The sequence below is a fragment of the Corythoichthys intestinalis genome, chromosome 7, assembly GCF_030265065.1.
Source record: "Corythoichthys intestinalis isolate RoL2023-P3 chromosome 7, ASM3026506v1, whole genome shotgun sequence".
In the NCBI taxonomy this organism is placed as follows: Eukaryota; Metazoa; Chordata; class Actinopteri; order Syngnathiformes; family Syngnathidae; genus Corythoichthys; species Corythoichthys intestinalis.
The window spans coordinates 56153126-56178326 of NC_080401.1; the positions used below are offsets into that span (position 1 = coordinate 56153126).

At 41.3% G+C, this 25201-nt stretch overlaps 2 protein-coding genes across 3 annotated transcripts in view; both read left to right on the plus strand.

Annotated features, from left to right (window-relative positions):
• lrrc8c (leucine rich repeat containing 8 VRAC subunit C) overlaps positions 1-6935 on the plus strand; it is an 8348-nt gene extending 1413 nt beyond the window's left edge. Inside the window, exons 2-3 of one of the 2 annotated variants that reach the window (XM_057842010.1) lie at positions 1558-1700; positions 3262-6934. In XM_057842010.1, coding sequence (XP_057697993.1) covers positions 1563-1700; positions 3262-5493 — 2370 coding nt within the window. In that variant the 5' untranslated portion in view covers positions 1558-1562 and the 3' untranslated portion in view covers positions 5494-6934. Of the gene's footprint in view, positions 1-1557; positions 1701-3261 lie in introns of both variants that reach the window. The other variant, XM_057842011.1, reaches the window with a different exon arrangement.
• A 146-nt stretch (positions 6936-7081) lies between these two features.
• lrrc8db (leucine rich repeat containing 8 VRAC subunit Db) lies at positions 7082-23995 on the plus strand. Its single transcript, XM_057841893.1, has 2 exons — positions 7082-9148; positions 13324-23995. The coding sequence occupies exon 2, from the start codon at positions 13326-13328 to the stop codon at positions 15822-15824; it is 2499 nt and encodes an 832-aa protein (XP_057697876.1). The 5' UTR covers positions 7082-9148; positions 13324-13325; the 3' UTR covers positions 15825-23995.
• The last annotated feature ends 1206 nt before the right edge of the window (positions 23996-25201 follow it).

Consider the following 25201-nt stretch of genomic DNA (forward strand, 5'->3'; position numbering starts at 1 on the left):
ATGTGGAAATATGTGTTTGAACCATTTGTTTAGAGCATTGTAATAAAAAAAAGTTAGCATTTTATAGCATTTAAGCTGGCGGATGTCTTTTTTTTTTTTTTTTTTTTTTTTTTTTTTTTTTTAATGTAAGTTAGCCAATTGTGTTTTTGTTGTGATCCCCTATTATTATTTTTTTTAATACCGTTTGAGGCTCAGCTCAGATATTTTAATTTTCATGTTCCTTATTCGATTACTTGATTATTCGAACTAACTAGTTCATCAATTAATCGACGACTAAAATAATCGATAGCTGCAGCCTTAGTTCATTCTCTGCCAGACCTCCCAGTTCCAAATCGGATTTGACGTCTATCACCGTCAGTGGAACTCCAATTGTTAATTAAGATAGAAATTAAGTCAGTCGCGAGTTTATTGTCTGATTAAATTTGTTCTATACGTTTTCTATGTTGCATAGCAACAAACAATTATAAAATAAATACTCTGGCTTAAACTTGGTTCAGAATTAATCATCATTTTACTTATGTAGGACAGACTTTGGGTGGATACACTGCCCTCTAGTGGCAACATTGAACATGACATAACTCATTTCACATGGCTGAATCAAGCTGCTCCTTGTTAAGACCAACATAAGCTAAGTTAGTCTGAGTTAAAAAAAATAAAAAATGTATGCAAATTTAGCCGTTTTTTTGTGGGACTATGTGTTTGAACCATTTGTTAAGAGCATTGTAAAAAAAAAAAAAAAAAAAAAAAAAGTTAGGATTTTATAGCATTTAAGATAGCGGACGTTTGCTATGTTAATTAGCCAATTGTTATTTTGTTGTACTTAGATGCTCATCTGTTTATTTTTTTATACCGTTTGAGGCTCAGCTCAGGTATTTTAATTTTTTTTTTTTTACTTGATTATCCGAAATAAATAGTTCATCGATTAATCGGCTAATAAAATAATCGATAGTTGCAGCACTATTTCGAATTAACGAACGTTCCCAGTCTAAATGGATTGGGCGTCGAGCACCGTCAATGGCAGCCTTAGAGTTACCTGAGACACTATTATAGTGGAAGATTTTGGTAGCAACTTGTTGGTCCCTTTGTTTTTTTCGTTTTTTTTAAACACTGACACCTTTTTAAAACGATATCTCGATTCTTAGCAGGAGCATATCGATAACCTTTTGGGATGCAAAGTATCACGATATACCACCATTTCGATATTTTGTCACACCCCTAATGAAAACAACACTGGTTTTAAAGTGTCAAATATCTGCCATTGATGGCAGTATACGTCCAATATATTTAAATCTAGCGTTGTCAATGGCAGGCATTGAGTTAAATTAGTGCTCTCTAAGAATCAATCAATGAATAAATAAATAAAAATCATAATTCTAGCATGAAAGGGTGAAAGTAATTGTTGTCTTGGTATGCCGCCGAGGCCACCAGCGACGTATCCAACATCCTCCTCTCGCTGGTTCTAAGAATCAATAAGGACATCCTGTACAAAGCATTCCATCAGCAACATATGACCTCATGTGAGCTCCACTTTCTAACTGCCGTTCCCTGTCATTGCAGGCGTCATGATTCCTGTGATGGAATTCCGCCAGTTCTCGGAGCAGCAGCCGGCTTTCCGAGTTCTGAAGCCGTGGTGGGACGTTTTCACCGACTATCTATCTGTCATTATGCTCATGATTGGTGTGTTTGGATGCACCCTCCAGGTCAGTCTTCTTCAAGTTGCCTAACACCCAGAGACAATAATTCCTCGGCACTTTTATTAATTTTTTTTACAACCTAGACGCGCTAGCAAAGGAGGCATTCAGCAACGGAAAATTACCCCCGCCCAGCCCCTTCTAGTAAACATCAGGCCGCAAACTGCAGATGCTTGACCTTTTTCTGTGCGCCTTTTCTTCTTATTTTTAGCAGAAACTTGGCACTAATGAGCATTACTTTACACGGCTTTTATACACACTGGGAAAGATGTGGGGTGAAAGAACCTAACCATTCTATGTTCAAGAGAATGGAGAATAATCTGTCTCATGAAAGGCTTGGAAATAACCAGGACAACTTCAAATCTCTGTTTTGTTTCAGTATATTTAACAGAAAAGGAGGCAAGAACATATCGGACAGCATAAAGAGGCTTTTGACACCATCGAAGCCAGGAAATTCAAACCCCAGTTCAGTGTCGGTACTTTCCATAGAAACAGTAATCGGGTAAAAAGCATAGGCGGAGTTTGACTTTTGGGGCAGGGGGTGGCACAACATGTTGATGACCCCAGCAATAAAATTAACTTGCAAGAATAATAAATTGACAATGAGCGTTTTATTTAGTTTCCCATCATTCTTGAGGGGAATTCTAAATTAAGCTGCTTAGGCAATACTTTTCGCCAAGATCGTCATCCATTGAATTTAGTATGCTCGCCGGTGTCGTGCCAATGTAGTTACCTCAGGCAAAAATTGTATCCCCTTGGCGGAGCCATTTGGAGGTAGATTTGTGTCTTTATTATTCAATCAAATAAAAGTTGCTTAAAAAAACAAAAAAAGTTGTTTTAATCAAAATATATATTTTCAACCCAAAAAAAGTCGCTTCAATAAAAAAAAAAAAAAAAAAAATGTGTTTATCGCACTGGCATTCCCAATCAAAATAGCTATGCAAAATACACATAAAACTTACTCAGACTTTGCCTTGTCTAGATCTCTAATTAATTTAAAACTCGTCACTGACACCTTGTGGTGTATTTCAATCACTACCTTACGGAGTTAAAGACACTGTGTGCAAAATTTCCGTCATGTGACGTCCTGCTCGGTGACGTCAACAATGGTGAGCTATTAGTTATTAGAAAATTTTACAAAGTTTATTAAAACGAAAACATTAAGAGGGGTTTTTGTATAAAATTACTATAACTTGTACTCAAATTTATCTTTTAAGAACTACAAGTCTTTCTATCCATGGATCCCATTAACAGAAAGAATGTTAATAATATTAATCCCATCTTGTGGATTTATTGTTATAATAAACAAATACAGTACTTATGTACAGTATGTTGATTGTTTATGTCCGTCGTGTGTCTTATCTTTCAATTCCAACAATAATTTACAGAAAAATGTGGCATATTTTAGAGACGGTTTGAATTGCGATTAATTACGATTAATTAATTTTCAAGCTGTGATTTACTCGATTAAAATTTTTAATATGTAACTAACCCCAGAAACTAACCCACCACCGCATCTGCATTTGATTTACTGATGTTCCAGTGACAGTGTTTTCGTATTCTGTAATAGGTGATGCAAGACAAGATCATCTGCCTCCCAAACAGAACGTCATCGTCCCTGGACAACACGAGCGAAGTGGCCGTGAAGCCTTTGCAGCTGCGTTACAACATCTCATCCGGGCTGAGAGAAATGAGCGGCCTGAAGACGGACCTTGACCTTCAGCAGTACAGCTTCATCAATCAAATGTGTTACGAGAAAGTCCTGCACTGGTATGCCAAGTATTTCCCTTACTTGGTTCTGATCCACACTCTCGTCTTCATGGTGTGCAGCAACTTCTGGTTCAAGTTTCCAGGGTCCAGTTCTAAAATTGAGCACTTTATCTCCATGCTGGGCAAGTGTTTTGACTCTCCGTGGACTACCAGAGCTCTTTCTGAGGTGTCAGGAGAAAACTCAGAAGAAGCTGATCACAAAAAAAGTGGCACCGTGGCGTCCCCTGGAGGCGTCGGATTGGAGAAAACGCAGTCATTGCGTTCAATCCCGGAAAAAATTGTAGCTGACAAACCGTCGGCAAGCGTTTTGGATAAAAAGGAGGGCGAGCAAGCCAAGGCACTCTTCGAGAAGGTGAAGAAATTCCGCTTGCATGTGGAGGAGGGTGACATCCTCTACATCATGTACGTGCGGCAGACAGTATTCAAGGTGTTCAAGTTCCTGCTGATCATCATATACAATAGTTGCCTAGTAGATGAAGTGCGCAACAGAGTTCCCTGCAAGGTGGACATCCAAGACATGACAGGCTACAAGGAATTTGAGTGCAACCACACCATGGCTCACCTCTTCTCGAAGCTTTCCTACTGCTACCTGTGCTTGGTGGCGGTCTATGGACTGACCAGCCTTTATACGTCCTATTGGCTGTTCTATCGCTCCCTGAAGGAGTACTCCTTTGAGTATGTGCGTCAAGAAACGGGTATCAGTGACATCCCAGATGTGAAGAATGACTTTGCCTTCATGCTCCATATGATCGACCAGTACGACCCTCTGTACTCCAAGAGGTTTGCCGTGTTCCTGTCTGAGGTTAGCGAAAACAAGCTGAAGCAGCTCAACCTTAACCACGAATGGACGGCAGAAAAACTGCGTCAGAGACTGCAGGTCAATGCAAACAACCGGTTGGAGTTGCAGCTTTTCATGCTTCCGGGCCTGCCCGATACAGTCTTCGAGCTAAGCGAGCTGCAGTCTCTCAAACTTGAGATCATCAACAACGTGAGCGTTCCCGCCTCCGTCTCGCAGCTGGAGAACCTTCAAGAGCTTTCGTTGTATCAGTGCTCGATCAAGCTACACACCACGGCTATGTCCTTCCTCAAAGAGAACCTCAAAGTGCTCCGCGTCAAGTTCGATGACGGAAGGGAGTTCCCCAGCTGGCTGTACGGCCTCAGGAACCTGGAGGAGCTTCATCTCGCTGGGTCGCTGTGCTCTGATGCCTCTAAAAACATCATCTTGGAATCTCTGCGGGAAATGAAGTGCCTGAAGACGCTCTCGTTAAAGAGCAATCTGACCAAAATACCGCAGTCAATCGTGGACGTGTCCAGTCACTTGCAGCGGCTTTACCTGCACAACGACGGCACCAAGTTGGTGATGCTGGGGAACCTGAAGAAGATGACCAACCTGATTGAGCTGGAGATGGTGCGCTGTGACCTGGAGCGCATCCCGCATGCCATTTTCAGCCTCACTGGTCTGCAAGAGCTGGACCTGAAGGAGAACAACCTACGCTCCATCGAAGAGATTGTTAGCTTCCAGCACCTACGCAAGCTCACCTGCCTTAAGCTGTGGTACAACAGCATCATGTATATCCCTGAGCACATTAAAAAAATGGGCAGTCTGGAGCGCCTCTACTTCAGTCACAACAAGATTGAGATCTTACCCTCACACTTGTTCCTGTGCAACAAGCTGCGTTATCTGGACCTGTGTCATAATGACATCCGCTTCATCCCACCGGAGATTGGCGTCCTGCAGAGCCTGCAGTACTTCTCAGTAGCCTGCAACAAAATAGAGAACCTTCCGGATGAGCTCTTCTTCTGCAAAAAACTTAAGACTTTGAAACTGGGCAAGAACTCTTTGTGCATCCTCTCGCCAAAGATATCCTACCTCACCCAGCTGACCCACCTGGAGCTTAAGGGGAACCATTTTGAGGTCCTGCCACAGGAGTTGGGCTGCTGCCGGGCACTTAAGCGCAGTGGCCTGGTGGTCGAGGACGCCCTCTTTGAAACTCTGCCGTCAGATGTCAGAGACGAAATGAAGGCAGAGTGAAGATGTCTTACTGTCACCACAGTGCCTGCTGTTTGCTTCCTCGCTTAATTTGCTGGATATCACGAGCACACATAAGACTTGCACTATATTTTTTTACTCTGTATTTCTGCTTCTCGTACGTAGCAATCTCTGAAAATTCAGCTCCTGAGAACAGTTTCACTTAGAAATGTGAAATTTGGTAGAGATTTTAATAACGAGCAGACCTATAAAAAATTCTCAAGATGCCATGCATAAAAATCCACAGAAAGTCTGTTACTTTAGCCACATTTTGTCCATTTCCGAAGGGCAATTAAAAATGTCCAAGAGATTTCAACCATTTGGTACCAAATTAGATCACATAGATTTGTGGTGTCAAAATTGGGGTTTTCTGGCTGTCATGGGGTCCAATTTGGCCGGGGGGGTTGCTCTACTAGTACTTGACAGGTGTATTGTAGCTCACTGAATGACATGCTTTTATTTTGACATTGGTGCCGTAAAACCGGGGATTTGTGCTCATAGGCACTTTGGCTCACTTTTGTGTCCACATTCACTTTCATTTATACGCCCCCTACTCTTCAAAATGCAATTTATGTCTAGCGCTGTCAATGGCAGCCAATGAATTAACAAAGACGTAACCCAAAAACCAACAGGAAGTGACCCGAAATCAAAAGGGAGTGTCTAATTAACAGTCAGTAGCTTGGAAATGCTCTAAAATCATGAGGAAATTACCCCCAAATGTATAGGAATTGACCCTGAGATATGCCAAAATGTACAGGGAGTGACCCATAAGTACCCTAAAACAGTATTTTTCAAACGGTGTGCCGCAGGAGATCGTCAGGTGTGCCGCGAGAAATGTCCAGTATCGCTTTTAAAAAATATATATATAATGTCCAAGGTGGGGCCGAGAAACTTGCTTATTTAAATTTGGCACCCTGAAGCGATGGTTGCTCTGAGGATAGTAGGGATGGACTTATTTGAGAGAGTGGGGCTTAAAGTTATGTTCTTAAGTGCGCTATTTATTTTTTGTTTATTTTTCAGGATCCCCAGTGAGCATCATAGTGTGGACGAATTTGGAACGCGCTTTTGCTGTTGAGGCATTTTTTTCAAGTGGTCGCTCAATTGTCACAATGCAACGTGCATTCTGTAGACATTTCAATTTTGCCCTCCGTGGTGGTGTTCCTGGCCGGCAGTCGATTGTTTCATCGGGAAACAACTTTAGGGAAACGGGTGATGTAAAGAAAAAGAAATCTGGCCTCCAACGAACAGCAAGGTCACCCCAAAACATTGACGCTGTGAGACAATCTGTTTTGAGATCTCCCCGACGGTCTGCCCGCAAAAACGCATCTGCTTATGGGTTGTCTGCTCGTTCTGTGAGAGAAATCCTCCATGAAGAATTGAATTTTTTTGCGGGGGGGGGGGGCAATATTGAAATGTCCACGGAATGCATGATGCATTGTGACGATTGAGCGACAGCTTGAAGAAAATGCCTCAACAGCGAAAGCACGTTCCAACTTTGTACACTCCATGATGCTCACTGGGGTTCCTGAAAAATAAACATAAAATAAATAACGCACGTTTAGAACCTAACTTTAAGCCCTACCCTCTTAAATAAATCCACTACTACCATCCTCAGAGCAACCATCGCTCCAGGGCTCCAAATGTGAATAAGCAAGTTGCTCTGCCCCACCTTGTACATTGAATATATTTTGCTAAAAGCGATATTGGATAATTTCTCACTGCACACCTGCCAATCTGTCACGGCACACCGCGGCACAGTGGTTGAAAAACACAGTTTTAGGGTACTTACGGGTCACTCCCTGTGCATTTTGGGGTATCTCAGGGTCAATTCCTATACATTTGGGGTAATTTCCTGTTGATTTTAGGGGATTCCAAGCTACTTCCTATCAATTAGTTACTCCCTTTTGATTTTGGGTCACTTTCTGTTGGTTTTGGAATCAATTTTTTGTGAATTAATTGGCTGCCATTGAAAGCGCTAGACGTCAATTCCAAGTTTTTTCTGAAGGAAGGCTACCAGCATATACAGAATAAAAATTGGCCCGGCTTTCACTCGCTAGCATGACCCCCAATTAGCGCTGCCGAGTTAGGGAGGGGGGCTTAGCCACTAGCTTGCTAACTGTCATAGGCTATTGTTTAGCCACAATTGGATTAGAATGGACCTTATTACTATTCAACTTTCCCACAGTTGCTAGAAACAGAAATGTTGTTTAATCCATCTCCAAGCAACCGGGAGATTGATTTTTGATTGATTGATGATTTCACGACACCTCATGGGAAACGCAGCGCTGGTTCTCATGGGCAACCAGGGCCGGCCCAGGCCATTTTGGGGCCCTAAGGAAAATAATGCAAAGGGGCCCATATTTTTGGCCCACCATATCATCACAGTGTACTGTGAAACCCATACATGCAATCCAACCCATCCGTCCATATTTTGTATATTAATCAGATTTTGTTGCACTGCATACTTCAAACTTCTCACCCCAAATGATTGTCAGTACTTACAGTCGATAGCGCCAAACCTTTTTCTAAAAGAGGAAAGAAAGAAGTTAAGGAAGAACTTTTGTTTTTTTAAAGCTTGTAATCAAGAATCAAAAGTCAAATAAAGCAAACTGTAGTAAACAAAATAGAATATAAATTAAACAATTGCCAGATTGGGGGCCCCCTAGTGGTCAGGGGCCCTAAGCAGCTGCATAATCTGTGTATAGGCTGGGCTGGCCCTGTGGGCAACGCAGTCTTCCTGAAGGAAAAAACACTACCACTTTTGTCCACCGGCGTCGCTAAAAACGACCAAAACTGAAAAGTTACCAAGTTTTTCTTTAAGTGTCCCAAAAAAAGTTTTTCTTTTAAAAAAAAATACCAAACACCATACTTGCGCTACAATGGGTTTAAGGTCTTATGTGTCAACTTATGAATAGGTCTCGAATGTAGTACCCCACTGTCCCTGAAAAAGTTCATTATGGGACATAAAGCATTTATTGTTCACGTCAAGGATGCAGTCGAGTATTTTTTTGCGTTTATGAGAACGAGACATACCTTATATAGAATATTGCCTTAATTAACGACCTGTATATTACATAAACATTATTTTTCAAGTTCAAAATAAAACTTTTGGAACTATTGCCCTGATTGTTATTGCTGTTTACACTTGGGTTATTAAACTGTTTATTTACAGTTGTTTAACGTGGATTCTCCGTTTTGCACTTGTTGGATATCCCCTGACTGTTATCTGTTTATCTGGGGCTAACAGCCCTTGCTTGACACTCCCTTAAGCTTCTGCGTGGCGGGCTTTCGGCGCAATAACGCGACACGCGGCTTCCACCTGCCGTCCACAGGCGGAAAGCTGCAGCGGCAGTAGGAATATCCGAGAAGAGACGCACCGCCACCACGTTAACTTTCACGCAGCCGCCCACTGCCACCCGTGACCGGCAGCCGCGGCGGACCAAACCGGACTGGACCATCCGACGCGAGCGGCACACTGGGTAGGTGGGGCGAGTAGCTGCCGCCCTAAGCCGCTTAGAAGCGGCCCAGGCACCCCTACGGGCAGCACCGACACAACCGGGAAGAATGGACGGCTTCAACATGGCTGTTGACCGGCGGCGACCGGCTTCGGTTCTGGCGTAACAGAACGATACTCCGCGTCGAGCAGACCTGCGCGAAGGTTCGTATGAGTATTTTTGACATTTCCCCCCCAAATGCTAGCTTATTAGTCTCCAGTTCAGAGGTGTTTTAAACGGACGCCTGACTGTTTTTGTGGGTTTTGTTTGTTTAAAATTGAGACGAATGTGCTGAAAAGGATGGTGTTTTTATGGGGTTTTTCACCCGACAAATACGGAAGCAGTTTGCGGCGTTCAATGACGACTCGGACATGAGGCAACTACTTCCTCACTCATTGTCCCATAAACGCGAACCCAATAAAATGTGACTATAGCACGTCGTCTACACATTTAGGGTCCTTTTACACTCTCATTGGTCATTTTATTACGTTCCTTATCCAACAAACAACACTGTGTTATTTTAGCTAGCTAGCTAACTAGAAAGATAAAGTAGCACTAGTAAAATTAACGCCGGTAATTAATACGGGAGCGTCGTCGCCAAATTAGCACGTGGTGTGTTTGTAGGAAATAACCGTGTGGGATTTATTGGGCTATTCACGCTTATTTTTGGTAATTACCACTTTCTGTGCTTCCAAAAAAGACCGACTTTGTGCCGTCTGTCTGTTCTACGAAAGGTGGTTGGTTACAATAATAGAGAAAAATAGTTTTTTTGTAAAATGATTGTATCACTATTTGATTTTTGACAAGAACTACGAATATTTATTTACATTTGTGACACCGCTAACATTTGGACATTGTTTTCTCTGTAAAGCAGCTAAAAACATTTGGTAATAGCTTTAAATTGCAAAATAATATTTGGTGGTAAACACACTTTGCTAGAACCTGTTATAGTTTTAGTTGTCCCATTTATTATGGTACATGCATACAGTTACAGTACCTCTGCTAACACTAATGCTACCAATTTATATACTGTATATACACTTGTCTGATGTAACCAAAAGATATGGTGAATCGCTCCCCCTAATGGTGACTTGTATCGTTGACATTATGTACAAGTTTGGAATTCAGCTTCAATCCCAGTGAAATATATTAGGACTGAACTAATTGGTGATGTCAGGCTGCGTTATTTAGAGTCAACAGTTTTCATAAAAATGATCACAATTTTAACCAAGAGCGCAAAAACAACAAGGTTGTTTATTGTAACTTTTGTAAATAATTTCAAGACTCCAAGAAGTTGTTTCACGATTATATCACAATATTTAAAGCAACACTATGTAACTTGTCGACCTTTGTAAAATATTTTCATAACAATTGTGATATGTCGACTGACAACTAGTTGAATGACACCTCTTTTATATCTTGAGGGCATCTGTGTTGCTTTCACTCCTTTGAGGAGGGTGGTAGGACCCCTGCCACACGCAAAAAAAACTACAAATGTGCTGACTGCATTACGGCATACGTCAATCCCCTCTTACTGACAATGCTAACACTTTTGCGCGAATTCTGCAAAGATGGCAGAGCAACAAAAGAGACAAAAAGTTTTGTCTGAGGAGGAAAAGGAAAGGGAGGCTACCAGGATGTACAGAATAAACACAGGCACGGCTATCACTCGCTGGCGTGACGTCCGCCCACCCCAACCAAATTCGTGAGCGCTGACAAGTTCGGGTGGGGTGGGGCGGTTAGCCACACGGTTGCTAACCATCATATGCCATTGTTTAGCCACAACTGGAATCATTACCTTATTACTTTTCATCCTTCCCCCAGCCACTGGAAACAGAAATGTTATTTAATCCATCTGCAGGTGCCCATCATGATTTTACAACACTATGTGGGCAAGGGGGTAGGTTTGGTCTCAACATTGGTGGGGACGATATAACTGTATAACCTGCATGATAGGACATTAGTAAGACCAAACAGAATGGGTGAACGGGGGTCAGATCTACATTTCTTAGGAATACCGTTTGAACCTAATTAATTGATACGCTAACTCAGGGGTGCTCATTACGTCGATCACGATCGACCAGTCGATCGCAACTCTAGTGTGGGTAGCTCGTGGCATCCCCCCCAAAAAACCAAAAACAAACTATGCACATACCACCATCTCTTATAGTTCCAATTAGCAGTAGAAAATCCAAACAGAAGGACACTTCTCTCTCAGGAGCTTACTACTTGAGTTTTGCAGGTTAGCAAGTTCACAGTTTAATGTTATGCTAACTCTGTTGCAGGTCGAACTTTCAGTAGCAAAATTAGTAGAGATGTCCAATCACGTCATTTTCAAAGTATCGGAATCATCAAAAAATATCGGACATGCCTTTTTTTGTGTATATATATATATATATATATATATATATATATATATATATACACAGTATATTTTTTAATAAAATCGTTTTGTAATTGTATGTAACGTTACAGACAAAATGTCTTACACTCATCCAGAGTCTGTAGTTTTGGCTCAAAGTAGGGCTATCAAATTTATCGAGTTAACGGCGGTAATAATATTTAAATGTTTAACGCAATTAACGCATGCGCTGCACTACCCACTCACACATTTTCGCGTTCAATCTGTAATGGCCCCATTTTAGTTAAAAGGCAATGTAAAATGAGTAGAGAGAGTTTTGGCAGCCTTTGAAGCCTTTTTTTAATTGGCTAAAGCCTTACAATCCCTCTCTCAACCATTAGTAATATAGTGGGAAGCAATGTGGGGAAGTAAGGTAGTAGTTGATCTTTTTTCTTAAGAAGATATATCAATTGGTACCACGACGCACAGTCATGGTTGCACTTCCCATCATGCATTTGGGCAGAAGTTAAATGGCAGCAGTATCATTGACTGAAAGCTCAACACATACACTTGATGGCACTATTTAGTCACAATATACAAAGTCACCTTTATCCTTTAAGAATTACAAGTCTTTCTATCCTTCCTCTTCCTCTCACAGAAAGAATGTTAATAACGTAAATGCCATCTTGAGGATTTATTGTCATAATAAACAAATACAGTACTTATGTACTGTATGTTGAATGTATATATTCGTCCGAGTTTTATTCATTTTTTTCGTAATGCATTGCCAAAATGTACATATGATCGGGAAAAATTATCGGGAATGATTGGAATTTAATCGGGAGCAAAAAAAAAAAAAGCAATCGGATCAGGAAATATCGGGATCGGCAGATACTCAAACTAAAACGATCGGGATCGGATCGGGAGCAAAAAAACATGATCGGAACAACCCTAAAAATCAGTGGTGTTGTTTACCACGTCCACAACATTGGCGTCTTTTTAAATTTCCTGTAGTGGCTGAAAAAAACCCATCTAATATCCCTCCTCTTCGAAGGGGGCGGACGAGGCGGCATTTTTGTCGACATGTATTTTTGTCGGGGGTGGGTCAAGTCATCAGCCAATCAAACGTGTGTTTGATGTGTGTGTATATAATAATGTAAAAATGTATGTTTGAACATAATAGAATAATTCACTTAATAGAGGGAAGTCTGGGCTTCCCTTCTGAAGCTGCTGCCCCCGCGACTCGACCTCAGATAAGCGGAAGAAAATGGATGGATGGATGATTGGGTCTCCCCCTACAACATTTGGGAATTCAATCTAAATTACCTGGATAACTAAACTCCTTATATAATGCATATAAGGTTGCTTAAAGGTTGGTGGGGACAATTTGAGCATCCTGAAAAGTTGGTAGTGTTATGTCCCTACCGTCCTCGTGGCAAACGCAGTGCTGGTCATCATTGGAAACGCAGTCTTCCTTAAGGCGAAACACTACCGTTTTTGTCCACCGGCGTGGCTATAATCTGCCAAAACTAAAAAGTTACAAAGTTTTGCTTTAAAGATATTGAGCAAACATAAACATTATGATTATCATTGAGCTAAATCCCCTTTGTATTGATATTTACGGATATTTAACACCTCCGTTTTGTAAAATTAATGCTTTTTGTACAAGGCTACAAAGCCACCCTCATAGTAGCACCTTCATAGAAACTAATGGTTATGTTCGCTGGGTTTATTTACAGCCAACAAGCTTGCACTCGTGAGCATTTGCAAGTCAACGTGGAAGTTAAAGGAATGAGTCAGTGATGTGTCTTGACTAACCTTTGTAAACATGTACCAACTTGCACTGGCTTGTTAAAGCCCTGCTAAAAGTTAAACCGGTAGTTACACATGAAAATTAGCATCCTCAGTGAAGCAGAACGTAGCCTGCTTATTGTAACTTGGAAGCTGCAACTTTTTATCTGCTGCACTTTTACTATTGTGGTGTTTTTGTTGCGATAGGAATGTTCACCCTCACCGAAGTCGCCTCTCTGAACGACATCCAGCCGACTTACCGCATTCTGAAACCATGGTGGGACGTCTTCATGGACTACCTGGGCATCGTCATGCTCATGCTAGCTATCTTCGCCGGGACCATGCAGCTGACACGGGACCAGGTGGTCTGCCTGCCCGACCCGGATTCGCCCCCCCACGAGGTGGCTGCCCTTCCGACGCAGGCGTCTGGAGGGTTGTGGAGTAAGGAGAGCGCCATGGGAGAGCAAGCGGCGCCCCTGATGGCGGCCCACGAACAGCAGCCCCCGACGCAGCAGCCTCCGCCCACCGGGATACGAACCAAGCTGGACTTCCAGCAGTATGTTTTCGTCAACCAGATGTGCTACCACGTTGCCCTTCCATGGTACTCCAAATACTTCCCCTACTTGGCGCTGATCCACACCCTGATTCTGATGGTGAGTAGCAATTTCTGGTTCAAGTATCCACGAACAAGCTCCAAAATCGAGCACTTCGTGTCCATCCTGGGCAAATGTTTCGAGTCTCCGTGGACCACAAAGGCACTGTCCGAGACGGCGTGCGAGGACTCTGAGGAGAACAAGCAGCGCTTGGCGGGGGCTTCCTCCCACCACAAGCACTTCTCCACCAGCAGTGAGGAGGGCAGTCCCAACCAGTCGGCTCCCATGCTGACCAATTCCGGCGTCACCTTCTCCGCCGAGAAGCTGGTGAGCGAGGCGCCCTCGATGACCATCTTGGACAAAAAGGATGGGGAACAAGCCAAGGCGCTCTTTGAAAAGGTTCGCAAGTTCCGCGCCCATGTGGAGGACAGTGACTTGATTTACCGGCTGTACGCCCTGCAGACGCTCATCAAGACGGTCAAGTTCATTCTCATCCTGTGCTACACCATGACCTTCGTAGCCTCCATCGACTTCCACCACGTGTGCGAGCCGGAAATCAAGCACCTGACGGGATACAAGAAGTTTCACTGCACGCACAACATGGCGTTCATGTTGAAGAAGCTTCTGGTGTGCTACATTGCCCTCATCTGCGTCTACGGCGTCATCTGCATCTACACGCTCTTCTGGCTCTTCCGCCGTCCCCTCAAGGAGTACTCGTTCGAGAAGGTCCGTGAGGAGAGCAGCTTCAGCGACATTCCCGACGTGAAGAATGACTTTGCCTTTCTGCTGCACATGGTCGACCAGTACGACCAGCTCTATTCCAAGCGCTTTGGCGTCTTTCTTTCGGAGGTCAGCGAGAACAAACTGCGGGAGATCAGCCTGAACCACGAGTGGACCTTTGAGAAGCTCCGGCAGCATGTGACCCGCAATGTTCAGGAGAAACTGGAGCTGCACCTTTTCATGCTTTCCGGTGTTCCGGATGCCGTGTTTGACCTCACCGATTTAGAGATCCTCAAGTTGGAGCTTATACCTGATGCAAGGATCACGGCCAAGATCTCGCAGATGATCAACCTACAAGAGCTTCACTTTTACCACTGCCCCGCCAAAGTGGAGCAGACGGCGTTCATCTTCCTGCGGGACCACTTGCCGTGTCTACATGTCAAGTTCACAGATGTAGCAGAGATCCCCAGCTGGTTGTACTTGTTGAAGAATTTGCAGGAGCTCTACTTAGTGGGCAACCTCAACTCTGAGAACAACAAAATGATCGGGCTGGAGTCTCTGCGGGACCTGCGGCACTTGAAGGTCCTCCATCTCAAGAGCAATCTCACCAAGATCCCCACCAACATCACCGATCTGTCACCGCATCTCGTCAAGCTGGTGGTGCACAACGACGGCACTAAGCTCCTGGTGCTAAACAGCCTGAAGAAGATGATGAACCTGTCCGAGCTGGAGCTGCACAACTGCGAACTGGAGCGCATCCCGCACGCCATCTTTAGCCTAAACAACCTCCAGGAGCTAGACCTCAAGTCCAACCACATCCGTACCATCGAGGAGGTTATTAGCTTCCAGCACCTGAAGCGGCTGACTTGCCTGAAGCTCTGGCACAACAAGATCATCTCCATCCCGCTGTCCATCAGCCATGTCAAGAACCTCGAGTCGCTCTACCTGTCGTACAACAAGCTGGAGTGTCTGCCCAGCTCCCTGTTCAACCTGCTTAAGCTGCGGCATCTGGACCTGAGCCACAACTCCATCGGCTCCATACCGCCAGAGGTGGGCTTCCTGCAAAACCTCCAGTACTTCGCCATCACCGGCAACAAGCTGGAGGTTGTTCCCAAGCAGCTCTTCAAGTGCACCAAACTGCGGACACTGTGCCTCGGCCACAACAGCATCACCTCCCTGCCAGAGAGGTTCGGCCAGCTGACGCAGCTGAGCCACCTGGAGCTGAAGAACAACTGCCTAGACCGTCTGCCGGCACAGCTGGGTCAGTGCCCCCTACTACGCCGGGGATGCCTGGTGGTTGAGGACCACCTCTTTGACTCTCTGCCCTTGGAGGTCAAGGAGAGTATCAACCAGGAATCTGGCACTGGGTGCAAGTGTTTAATGGAGGGGCGGTAGCGTGACCATGGGTTGTTTTTTTTCATGGGACTTCACCGCGGACTTCACTGGTCCCTTTCACATCGAGTAGCGCTGGTTCTTGGGAAGGTTCTCTAGACGGGAATGCCACCAGGTGTTGAGGGATCGGTGGAGGGTAAGAACAACCTTGTGGGGGGTGCCGCTACTTTAGTACTGCATTGTAGCAATACTGTATTCTTAGACCACTTGTCCCGTCCCTAACATTTCACCCCCATTTTACGCAAAGAAGCTAGCAAAAACATAGTCGCACCAGCTTGGTATAAAAGGGGTAAGAGTGAGTTTCACTGTGAAAGTGCGTTAGCATCGGGAAAATGTGTTTAACCATTATAGGGCAAGTGGCTATTTATGGTAATTAACCCTTTCATGCACTAATTAAGACTTTTCTTTAACCCATAGAAGACACGTATTTAACTCTTTAAGTGCCAAAGTTGCAAAATTGCAACAAGTACCATTGCTGACTTTTAACAAGCCAGAACTGCAAATACAGTTACTACTTGTTACTACTTTGGTTTGGCTTGTTAGTCAGCAGTGTTGCTTGTTGCAATTTTGCATATTTGGCACTTAAAAAGGTACCTCACTGGCTCACATGTCCAATCCATTCGTTCATTGGACGTGCACCGTCAATGGCACTAGAAGATTTGCATTCACGACCATTTTTAATGAATTGGTCGTCTTTTACCGTCAATGGCATGCAATGAGTCGAGTATTTTGGAAAAAAACTTTAGAACGTTACGTGGCCATTAGCCATGAGTGTTTTTCTGTTTTTATTATTATTATTAATTACATTCATTTAGCTTTTACTAACAAAGTATTTTTTAAAAAATTTTTTATAATTGCTGTAATTTTTCAGACTATAAGTTACACCTGAGTAAAAGACGTACCAGCCAAAAAATGCGCAATGAAGTCGGAAAAAAAACATACATAAGTCGCACCGGAGTATAGATCGCATGAATCTGCAGGATGTGATTTTATTTTTGATGCCATTTTCTTCAGTCCTTCTCAGTTGTATTTATAAGTTACCGGCAATTTTGAAACACAGGCCGTGAGCGCCCTCTTGCAGTTTAGTGTGAAAATAACATGTGAAATGATATATAGGTAGGCCCCGGGTTACGACTTTATTATGACTCCTCTCGTCCGCCATTTTGTCTTAAATTTTTCTTTAAGTCGCATAAACAGTACTAGGGCTGCAGCTATCCGTTATCTTAATAGTCGATTAATCAATGAATTAGTTAGTTCCAATAATCGAGTAATCGGATAAGGAACATTAAAAATTAAAATACCTGAGCTGAGCCTCAAATGGTATAAAAGATAAATAAATAAGGATTTATGTACAACTAAAAAACAATGGCTAACTTACATAGCGAAAGTCCGCTAATTAAAATGCTATAAAACACAAACTTTTTATTTAAATTTTTTTTTTTTTTTTTTTTTTTTTACAATGCTCCTAATAAATGGTTCGGACACATATTGCCACAAAAAAAAAAAGGGGGCGAAATATATCAATAAACTAAAATTACGAATGCAAAAAAAATTTTTTTTAAATTGCTCAAACAAAAACTTGGCTTATGTTGGTCTTCACATGGAGCAGATCAATTTTTCCATGTGAAATGAGGCAGACTAGAGGGCAGTGTATCCACCCAAATCAATGAAACTAAATGCAAACACTTTCGAAATAAACCATTACAACGCCACTTTAACGAAAGGAATACTCGAAGCAGCAAAATTGAATTCAAATCTTTTTTTCTAATCGAATACTCAAGTTAATCGATTAATCGTTGCAGCACTAAACAGTATGTTATTGTACCTTACAGTATCTTGTTTTTTGTTGTTGTTTTTTTATTTATTAACATGACTTGTTCTCTCCGCACTTTTGACAATTTGTAAAGCTGTACCACACATATGTAAACATCTGTTCAAAACGACACGCATTTTAACAATAAAGCACACGACACAAAACGATTGGTGTTCAAACGTCCATCTAGTCTGATCAATATTCAAATTTAGATTAAATTAGCCTAATTTGCCTCACAAAAGTCCGCTAGGTTAAATGGTACAAATGCTAACGTATTTACAATTCTCATAGCAAATCACTCACACCTAACTCCACAAAAAATGCATACTAGCATATTAGCTGAAGTAACTTACAGCCTTATGTGGGCCAAACCCGAGTGCAGCTGTCTTTTATCCATGTGAGATGTCTGAGTGCTCCTGTATGGAAGCAACTGAAGTAACTGAACGACAGTCCAGTCAGACCTAGTGCTGCCACCAAAGGGCAGTGTATCCTCCACCATTAAAAGAAGTTTAACACTTTTAGACTTTATGGATAGTTATTTTGAATTTTTAAAGGGTTAATTCCGACGTCGCTAGCCTAGAATGAGAATGGCAAAGTAACCCAAATTTCTGCATCAGAATTAACCCTTTCAGTACCCCTGACTCTCTTTCCAAAAAGTCCAAACGTAATGTATTTTGTTTAATGATGAAGAATACACTGCCCTCAGGTGGCAGCGTTGGGTCTGGCTGAACTTGTCCGACATGGATAAAGCACAGCTGCGCTCTGATTTGGCCCACATAAGGCTTTAAGTTGTTTCAGCTAATATGTTTCTGTATGCATTTGTAATTAAGTTTACAGCTACAGTTTGTGAAGTTATGTGTGAGCAATTTACTATGAGAATTGTAAATCCATTAGCATTTGTAGCATTTAAGCTAGCGGACTTATGTTAGGCAAATTAGGCTAAATTAATCTACTAAATTTACACATTGATCAGACTAAAACCATCAGTTTTTTGTTTTTAAGTAGAGATATACCGATTATCGGCGCCGATATTTGAAATTTTACGTATGACTGTATATAGTTATTTTGAAAATTTAATGGGTTAATTCCGATTTACGCGGAAATTTGCGTTACGTCGCCACGAAGCCCGGGGACTATCTGTAATAATGTGTTAATTATTTCACATATGAGTCACTCCAGAGTATGAATCGCACCCCAGACCAAATTATGAAAAAAAAAACTGACTTATAGTCAGAAAAATACGTTAAATGATCATTTAAAAAATAATATAATACTCGCTATATATATATATATATTTTTAAATGACCAAAAAAGTCACTTGCTCTATAAGGGGTTAAAATGTCAAATTTTGACCAGCTGTCCACAGCAGTCATTACTGTCCCTGAAAGGGTTAAAATAATAATGAACCCATAAAGACCTGGCGTGCACATACAGTGTTATGAAAAAGTATTGGAACCTTTTGGAATTTCTCACATTTCTGCATAAAATTACCATCAAATGTGATCTGATCTTTGTCAAAATCACACAGATAAAAAAACAATCTGCTTGAACTAAAACCACCCAAACATTTATAGGTTTTCATATTTTAATAAGGATAGTATGCAAACAATGACAGAAGGGGGTGTGGGGGGGGGATAAGTAAGTGAACTATCACATCTAATATTTTGTGGGTTCGATTCTCTCCCCTGATGAACTGGCCTAAGTATCCTTAAGCAAGATACTGAACCCCACATTGCTCCTAGTGCTGCGTCACCAGTAGGATGGCGATGTAGTGTAAAGCGCTTTGAGCGCCTTGAAAGGTGGAAAATTGCTATACAAGTATAACACCATTTACCATCAGTCCAAAACAAAACTTCTGTGGAGTGTCCAAGTGCCTTTTTGCGAACATTAAACGAGCAGCAATGTTTTTTTTATGTCAGCAGTGGCTTCCTCTGTGAAGTCCTCCCATGAACACCTTTCTTGACCATAGTTTTACATATATGTGATGTCTGTACATAGATATTGAACTGTGCCAGTGATTTCTGTAAGTCTTTAGCAGACACTCTTGGGATCTTTTTTTTTACCTCGCTGAGTATTCTGCGCTGAATGTTTGGCGTCCTCTTTGGTGGACCGCCACTCCTTGGAAGAGAAGCAACAGTGCTAAACTCTTCATTTGTAGACAATTTCTGTGACTGTTGATTGATGAACATCCAAACTTTTAGAAATGGTTTTGTATCCTTTCCCAGCTTTATACAAATCAACAATGCTTGATCGCAGGTCTTCAGACAGCTCTTGTGACCAAGCCATGATGCACATCAGACAATGCTTCTCAAGACAATTCGTACCAGGTGTGTGTTTTATAGTGGGCAGGGGAGCTTAAAACCACTCATCAGTGATTGGACACACACCTGACTTAAATTGTTTGGTAAAAATTGGTTTCAATTGCTCTATAAGTCTCCTTAGGCAGAGGGTTCACTTATTTTCCACCTTCTGTCATTGTTTGCATGCTATCCTTATTAGAATATAAAAACCTATAAATGTTTGGGATGTTTTAGTGAACTCAGACACTGTTTTTTCATCTGTGTGATTTTGACAAAGATCAGATCACATTTGATGGTGATTTTATGCAAAAGTGTGGGAAATTCCAAAAGGTTCAGATACGTCTTCATACTACTGTACATGGACATCACCTTTTGGATGCCATAGACCACACCAATGATTTCAATGAGCGTCATATTAAGGGTTAACTGAAGGGCTGTTGTGTATTGGGACATGTTATTCTTGCGTAGTAGCAAGCGGAACAAGTGGAACTCTACCGGAAACCTTTTGACACCGAGCTAGATCGCAACTAGAGACTAGTGCACGTTCTTTTAAAAAAGCATGGCCATACTGTAATGTCTTGTGGGAAAGATTTTTGCCATGTCGGCAGCTTGTTGGAAGAGACCAGGGGTGCCTTCGGGTAGGTGGGAACCCCCCGTGGGTAAAAGTACCACTTGAATACTGGAACAAGAAATATAACACCTGCTCTGTGTCAAAGGGGAACGAGTACAGTTACAAAGCAGTAGCACAGGAAAAACAAGTCGAAAACCACTGGGAAAAACTAAACCTCTCCATCACCATTTCATATTCGTTCTCGTGTTGACAATTGTAGCAAGTTAGCAACGGCCTCACAAAGAGGGGGCGTCCGGACCACCAAAGTTTCACCAGGTTTGTCGTTATTCGGACATTTTATGTCAAGTTTTGTCAATAACCTTCTGTGTTTTTCACAAGTAATTCTGCAAAGCAGGAATTTGTGGGCGGGAATTTTAACACAAGCCACAACATTAGGGACATTTTAGTCAAAAATATTTTTTTTTTACCTTTCTTAATATTACCACTTTGTTTTTATTGTAACAAAACATATTCATACTCGTGAAATTGCGTTTTTCCTCCCCTAATATTGTAAGTTTATGCCCGTAATTTTTTCCGATGTAAGACTTGTACTATAACACCATTATTATCATTTTCAACTAATGTGGCTGTATTTTTGTACAACAATTTCCTCAGTGTAATAACTCATCAATTGTCCAAAAGTTAGATTTTTTTTCAAATAACAATTAGTTGATTGAAATATGAATATTTTTGTAGAATTTTGTGACTATTCTTGTAATATTGCTTCTTAAGAGAAGTCTATTTTTGTAATATTTAAACTTAACCAGATGCCTTCTTTTAAATTATTGTATATATTTTTTGTATATTTAGGACTTCTAATATTTTTACTTAATTCTAAGAAAACATTGTAGTCTATGGAGCCCCTAAAGGGACATCGACAGAAAAATTTAAACAATCTAGTGCGTACCAGAAACTAGCTGGTAAACATTACCATTATATAGCATTTAAGCTAGCGGACTTTAGCTAAGCAAGTTACCAAATTGTTGCATTTCTGCAATTGGCTAACTTTCATTGCAAAAGTCTGCTAGCTTAAATGCTATATAATGCTAATGTTTACAACAATTGGCTAGCTTGCTTAGCAAAAGTATGCTATATTACATGCTATATAATGCTAATGATTATAATTAGCAGAATTTTGCTATGCAAGTTAGCCATCTAAAATGCTAAATAATGATAATGTTCACAACAATTGACTAGCTTGCATAGATAAATTCCACTAGCTTAAATGCTATATACTGCTAATGTTAGTTTACGCCAATTGGCTAACTTGCATAGCAAAAGTCCACTAGTTTAAATGCTACACAATGCTAATGATTACACTTGGCTGACTTGCATTGCAAAAATCTGCTAGTTTAAATGATATTTAATGTTAATGATTACGATCTGCTATCTTGCATTTGAAAAGTCCGCTAGCTTAAATGCTATTTAATGCTAATGTGTACAACACTTGGCTGACTTGCATTGCAAAAATCTGCTAGCTTAAATGATATATAATGTTAATGATTACGATCTGCTATCTTTCATTCGAAAAGTCCGCTAGCTTAAATGCTATATAATGCTAATGTCTACAACAATTGGCTAACTTGCATAGTAAAAGTATGCTAGCTTAAATGCTATATGCTATATAATACTAATGTTTACCAGATAGTTTCTGGTGCGCACCAGATTGCTTAAATGTATTTTATTACTGTTGGTGTCCGTTTAAGGGCTCCGTAGTCGCCCAATACTTGTAAGAGACATTTTTTCCCATTACAACTTTAAACTGCAACTAATGTTTTCTATACTACTTTTTTTTCCCAAAAACAAAACAGTATTCTTGTAAAATTGTATTTTTCCCAATGTGGCTGTATCGTTTGTATTTTCTCATCAGAATTTTGCAAATTGAGAACTACCTACAGTGGCATTTAAAAGTTTAGAACACTTTAGTATGCCCAAATTTCTATTTCAGAATGTATTCTTGTTAAATATTTCAACTTCATTTTTGTTTTATACTACCTCTGCCACCCCTATCATTTCAACAATGTCTACTATACTAGTAGTTTTGAATGCTTCTTAGCACCTCCGTGAAGTTTGCTCTCTGTCAGATGCAAATTTAGATAAAAACTATGCCAATTGTTTGTGGTACAATTGTGCTGCTATCATTTTTGAGATATTTACCATTTTTTTAATAGGTCAATCTGAGGTCAACTAATCCCCAATTTTGATTAAAAATGGCTAAAAATGATGTCAATCGTTTGTGCTGTATAATATTTTGCTAGTGCAGCAACAGTTTTGAAGATATTCTGCATTTAATTTTAGTTATGATGTCACGCAGCCCCCCCCGTTTACTGCTAAATGGACCCGAAGTGGTGCCATTCGTTTGTGTTACGTCTAGTTAGTGCTGCTTTCGTTTTACAGATACTGAGATATTCATTTCGAGCGATGACATCACCAGCAGCCCCCGCATATACTGCAAAATTGACCCAATGTGGTGCCGTTCGTTTGTGCTGTAAAAGTTTAGTTTGTGCTGTCACGGTTTCTCAGTTATTACAAATTATTTCTTTTAGAAAAAGAAGAAATAAAATACCACAGGAGTGTTTGTGTTGGTGACGTTATCACTGCAACATAAAAACAAAACATGTAATATTGAGTAGGAGTGAAGGTGGGGTGGTAGTTGAACTCTTGATGACCTAAATAAATAACTTGTAATGGCAGCACAAACTTAGCACAACTGAACGGCACCCCTTCGGGTTCATTTTGCAGTAAATGTGGGATTGCGTGACATCATACCTACAAATTAAAAGCAGAATATTTACAAAACCATTGCAGCACAAAACAAGTTACAGCACGAACGACACAATTTTTTTAGCCATGCTTAATTAAATTGGGGGGATGGTTGACCTCAGATTGACCTATTGGTGGGGTGGCATGGCTCAGTGGTAGAGTAGTTGCAAGATACTGAACCCCACGTAGCTCCTGGTGCTGCGTCACCGGTAGGTAATGCTGATGTAGTGTAAAGTGCCTTGAGGGCCTTGAAAGGTGGAAAAGCTCTATACAAGTATAACACTATTTACCATATAAAAGAATTGGAAATACAGGTAGTCCCCGGGTTACGAATGAGTTCCGTTCCTACGCTGGAGATTTAACCCGAATTTACGCATTTACACAAGTTGGAATTAACCCTTTTAAAAAAATAACTGTCCAAAAGTATTTTATTTTGTTTTAATGATGGAAGATACACTGCCCTCTGGTGGCAGCGTTGGGTGTGGCTGGACTGTCGCCTTGGCTTCTATGAATGAGTAGGAGACTCGTCTGACATGGATATAGGACAGCTGCCCTCTCGTTTAGCCCACATGAGGCTGTAAGTTGTTTCAGCTAATATACAGTGCCCACCATAATTATTGGCACCCCTGGTTAAGATGTGTTTTTTAGTTTCTAATTTTTTTTATTATTCAAATAATATGGGACCTTAATGGAAAAAAAAGAGAAAAATCCAACCTTCAATACAAGTGCATTTATTCAGTGGGGAAAAAAATCCCACAGAAAGAAGTTATTTGTCATCAAATAATGTGTGTCAGAATTGTAAGCACCCCTGGTGTTAATACTTTGTACAACCCCCTTTTGCCAACAAAACAAGGTCTAGGGACTGAGATGGCCATGGGAGGAGCTTGATTTTCTGTCTGGTGAACCATTTCTGTGTAGATTTGGCCGTATGTTTAGGGTCATTGTCTTGCTGAAAGACCTAGTGATGACCCATCTTCAGCTTTCGGGCAGAGGGCAAGAGATTTTGATTTAAAATATCCTGGTATTTCAAAGCATTCATGATGCCATGCACCCTAAAAAGGTTCCCAGGGCCTTTGGAAGCGAAACAGCCCCACAGCATCACTGACCCACCCCCATACATACGGTCCCAGGCTTCAACTGGGACCGTGTGCTTTGGTCAGATGAGACCAAGATTGAGCTTTTTGGAACCAAACACTCTAAGTGGGTCTGGCGTGCCACGAAAGATGCGCATGCTGAAAAGCACCTCATACCTACTGTGAAGTATGGGGGTGGGCCAAAGATGCTGTGGGGCTGTTTCGCTTCCAAAGGCCCTGGGAACCTTGTTAGGGTACATGGCATCATGAATGCTTTGAAATACCAGGACATTTTAAATCAAAATCTGTTGCCCTCTGCCCGAAAGCTGAAGATGGGTCGACACTGGGTCTTTCAGCAAGACAATGACCTTAAACATATGGCCAAATCTACACAGATATGGTTCACCAGACACAAAATTAAGCTCCTTCCATGGCCATCTCAGTCCACAGACCTTGTTTTGTTTGGCAAAAGGGGGTTGTACAAAGTATTAACACCAGGGGTGCTAATAATTGTGAAACACATTATTTGATGTCAAATAATTATTTCTTTATGTGGGATTTTCCCCCCACTAAATAAATGCACTTGTATTGAAGGTTGGATTTTTCTCCTTTTTTCCATTAAGATCCCATATTATTTGAATAATAAAAAATATATATATTAGAAGCTAAAAAACACATCTCAACCAGGGGTGCCAATAATTATGGAGGGCACTGTATTTTTGTGTATGCATTGGCAATTAGATTTAGAGCTACAGTTTGTAGAGTTACGTGTGAGCGATTTGCTGTGAAAATTGTAAATACGTTCGCTTTGTAGCATTTAA

Bases quoted from the DNA above. Each gene is read 5' to 3' on its own strand.
- lrrc8db (XM_057841893.1), top strand. From the start codon at position 13,326: ATGTTCACCCTCACCGAAGTCGCCTCTCTGAACGACATCCAGCCGACT.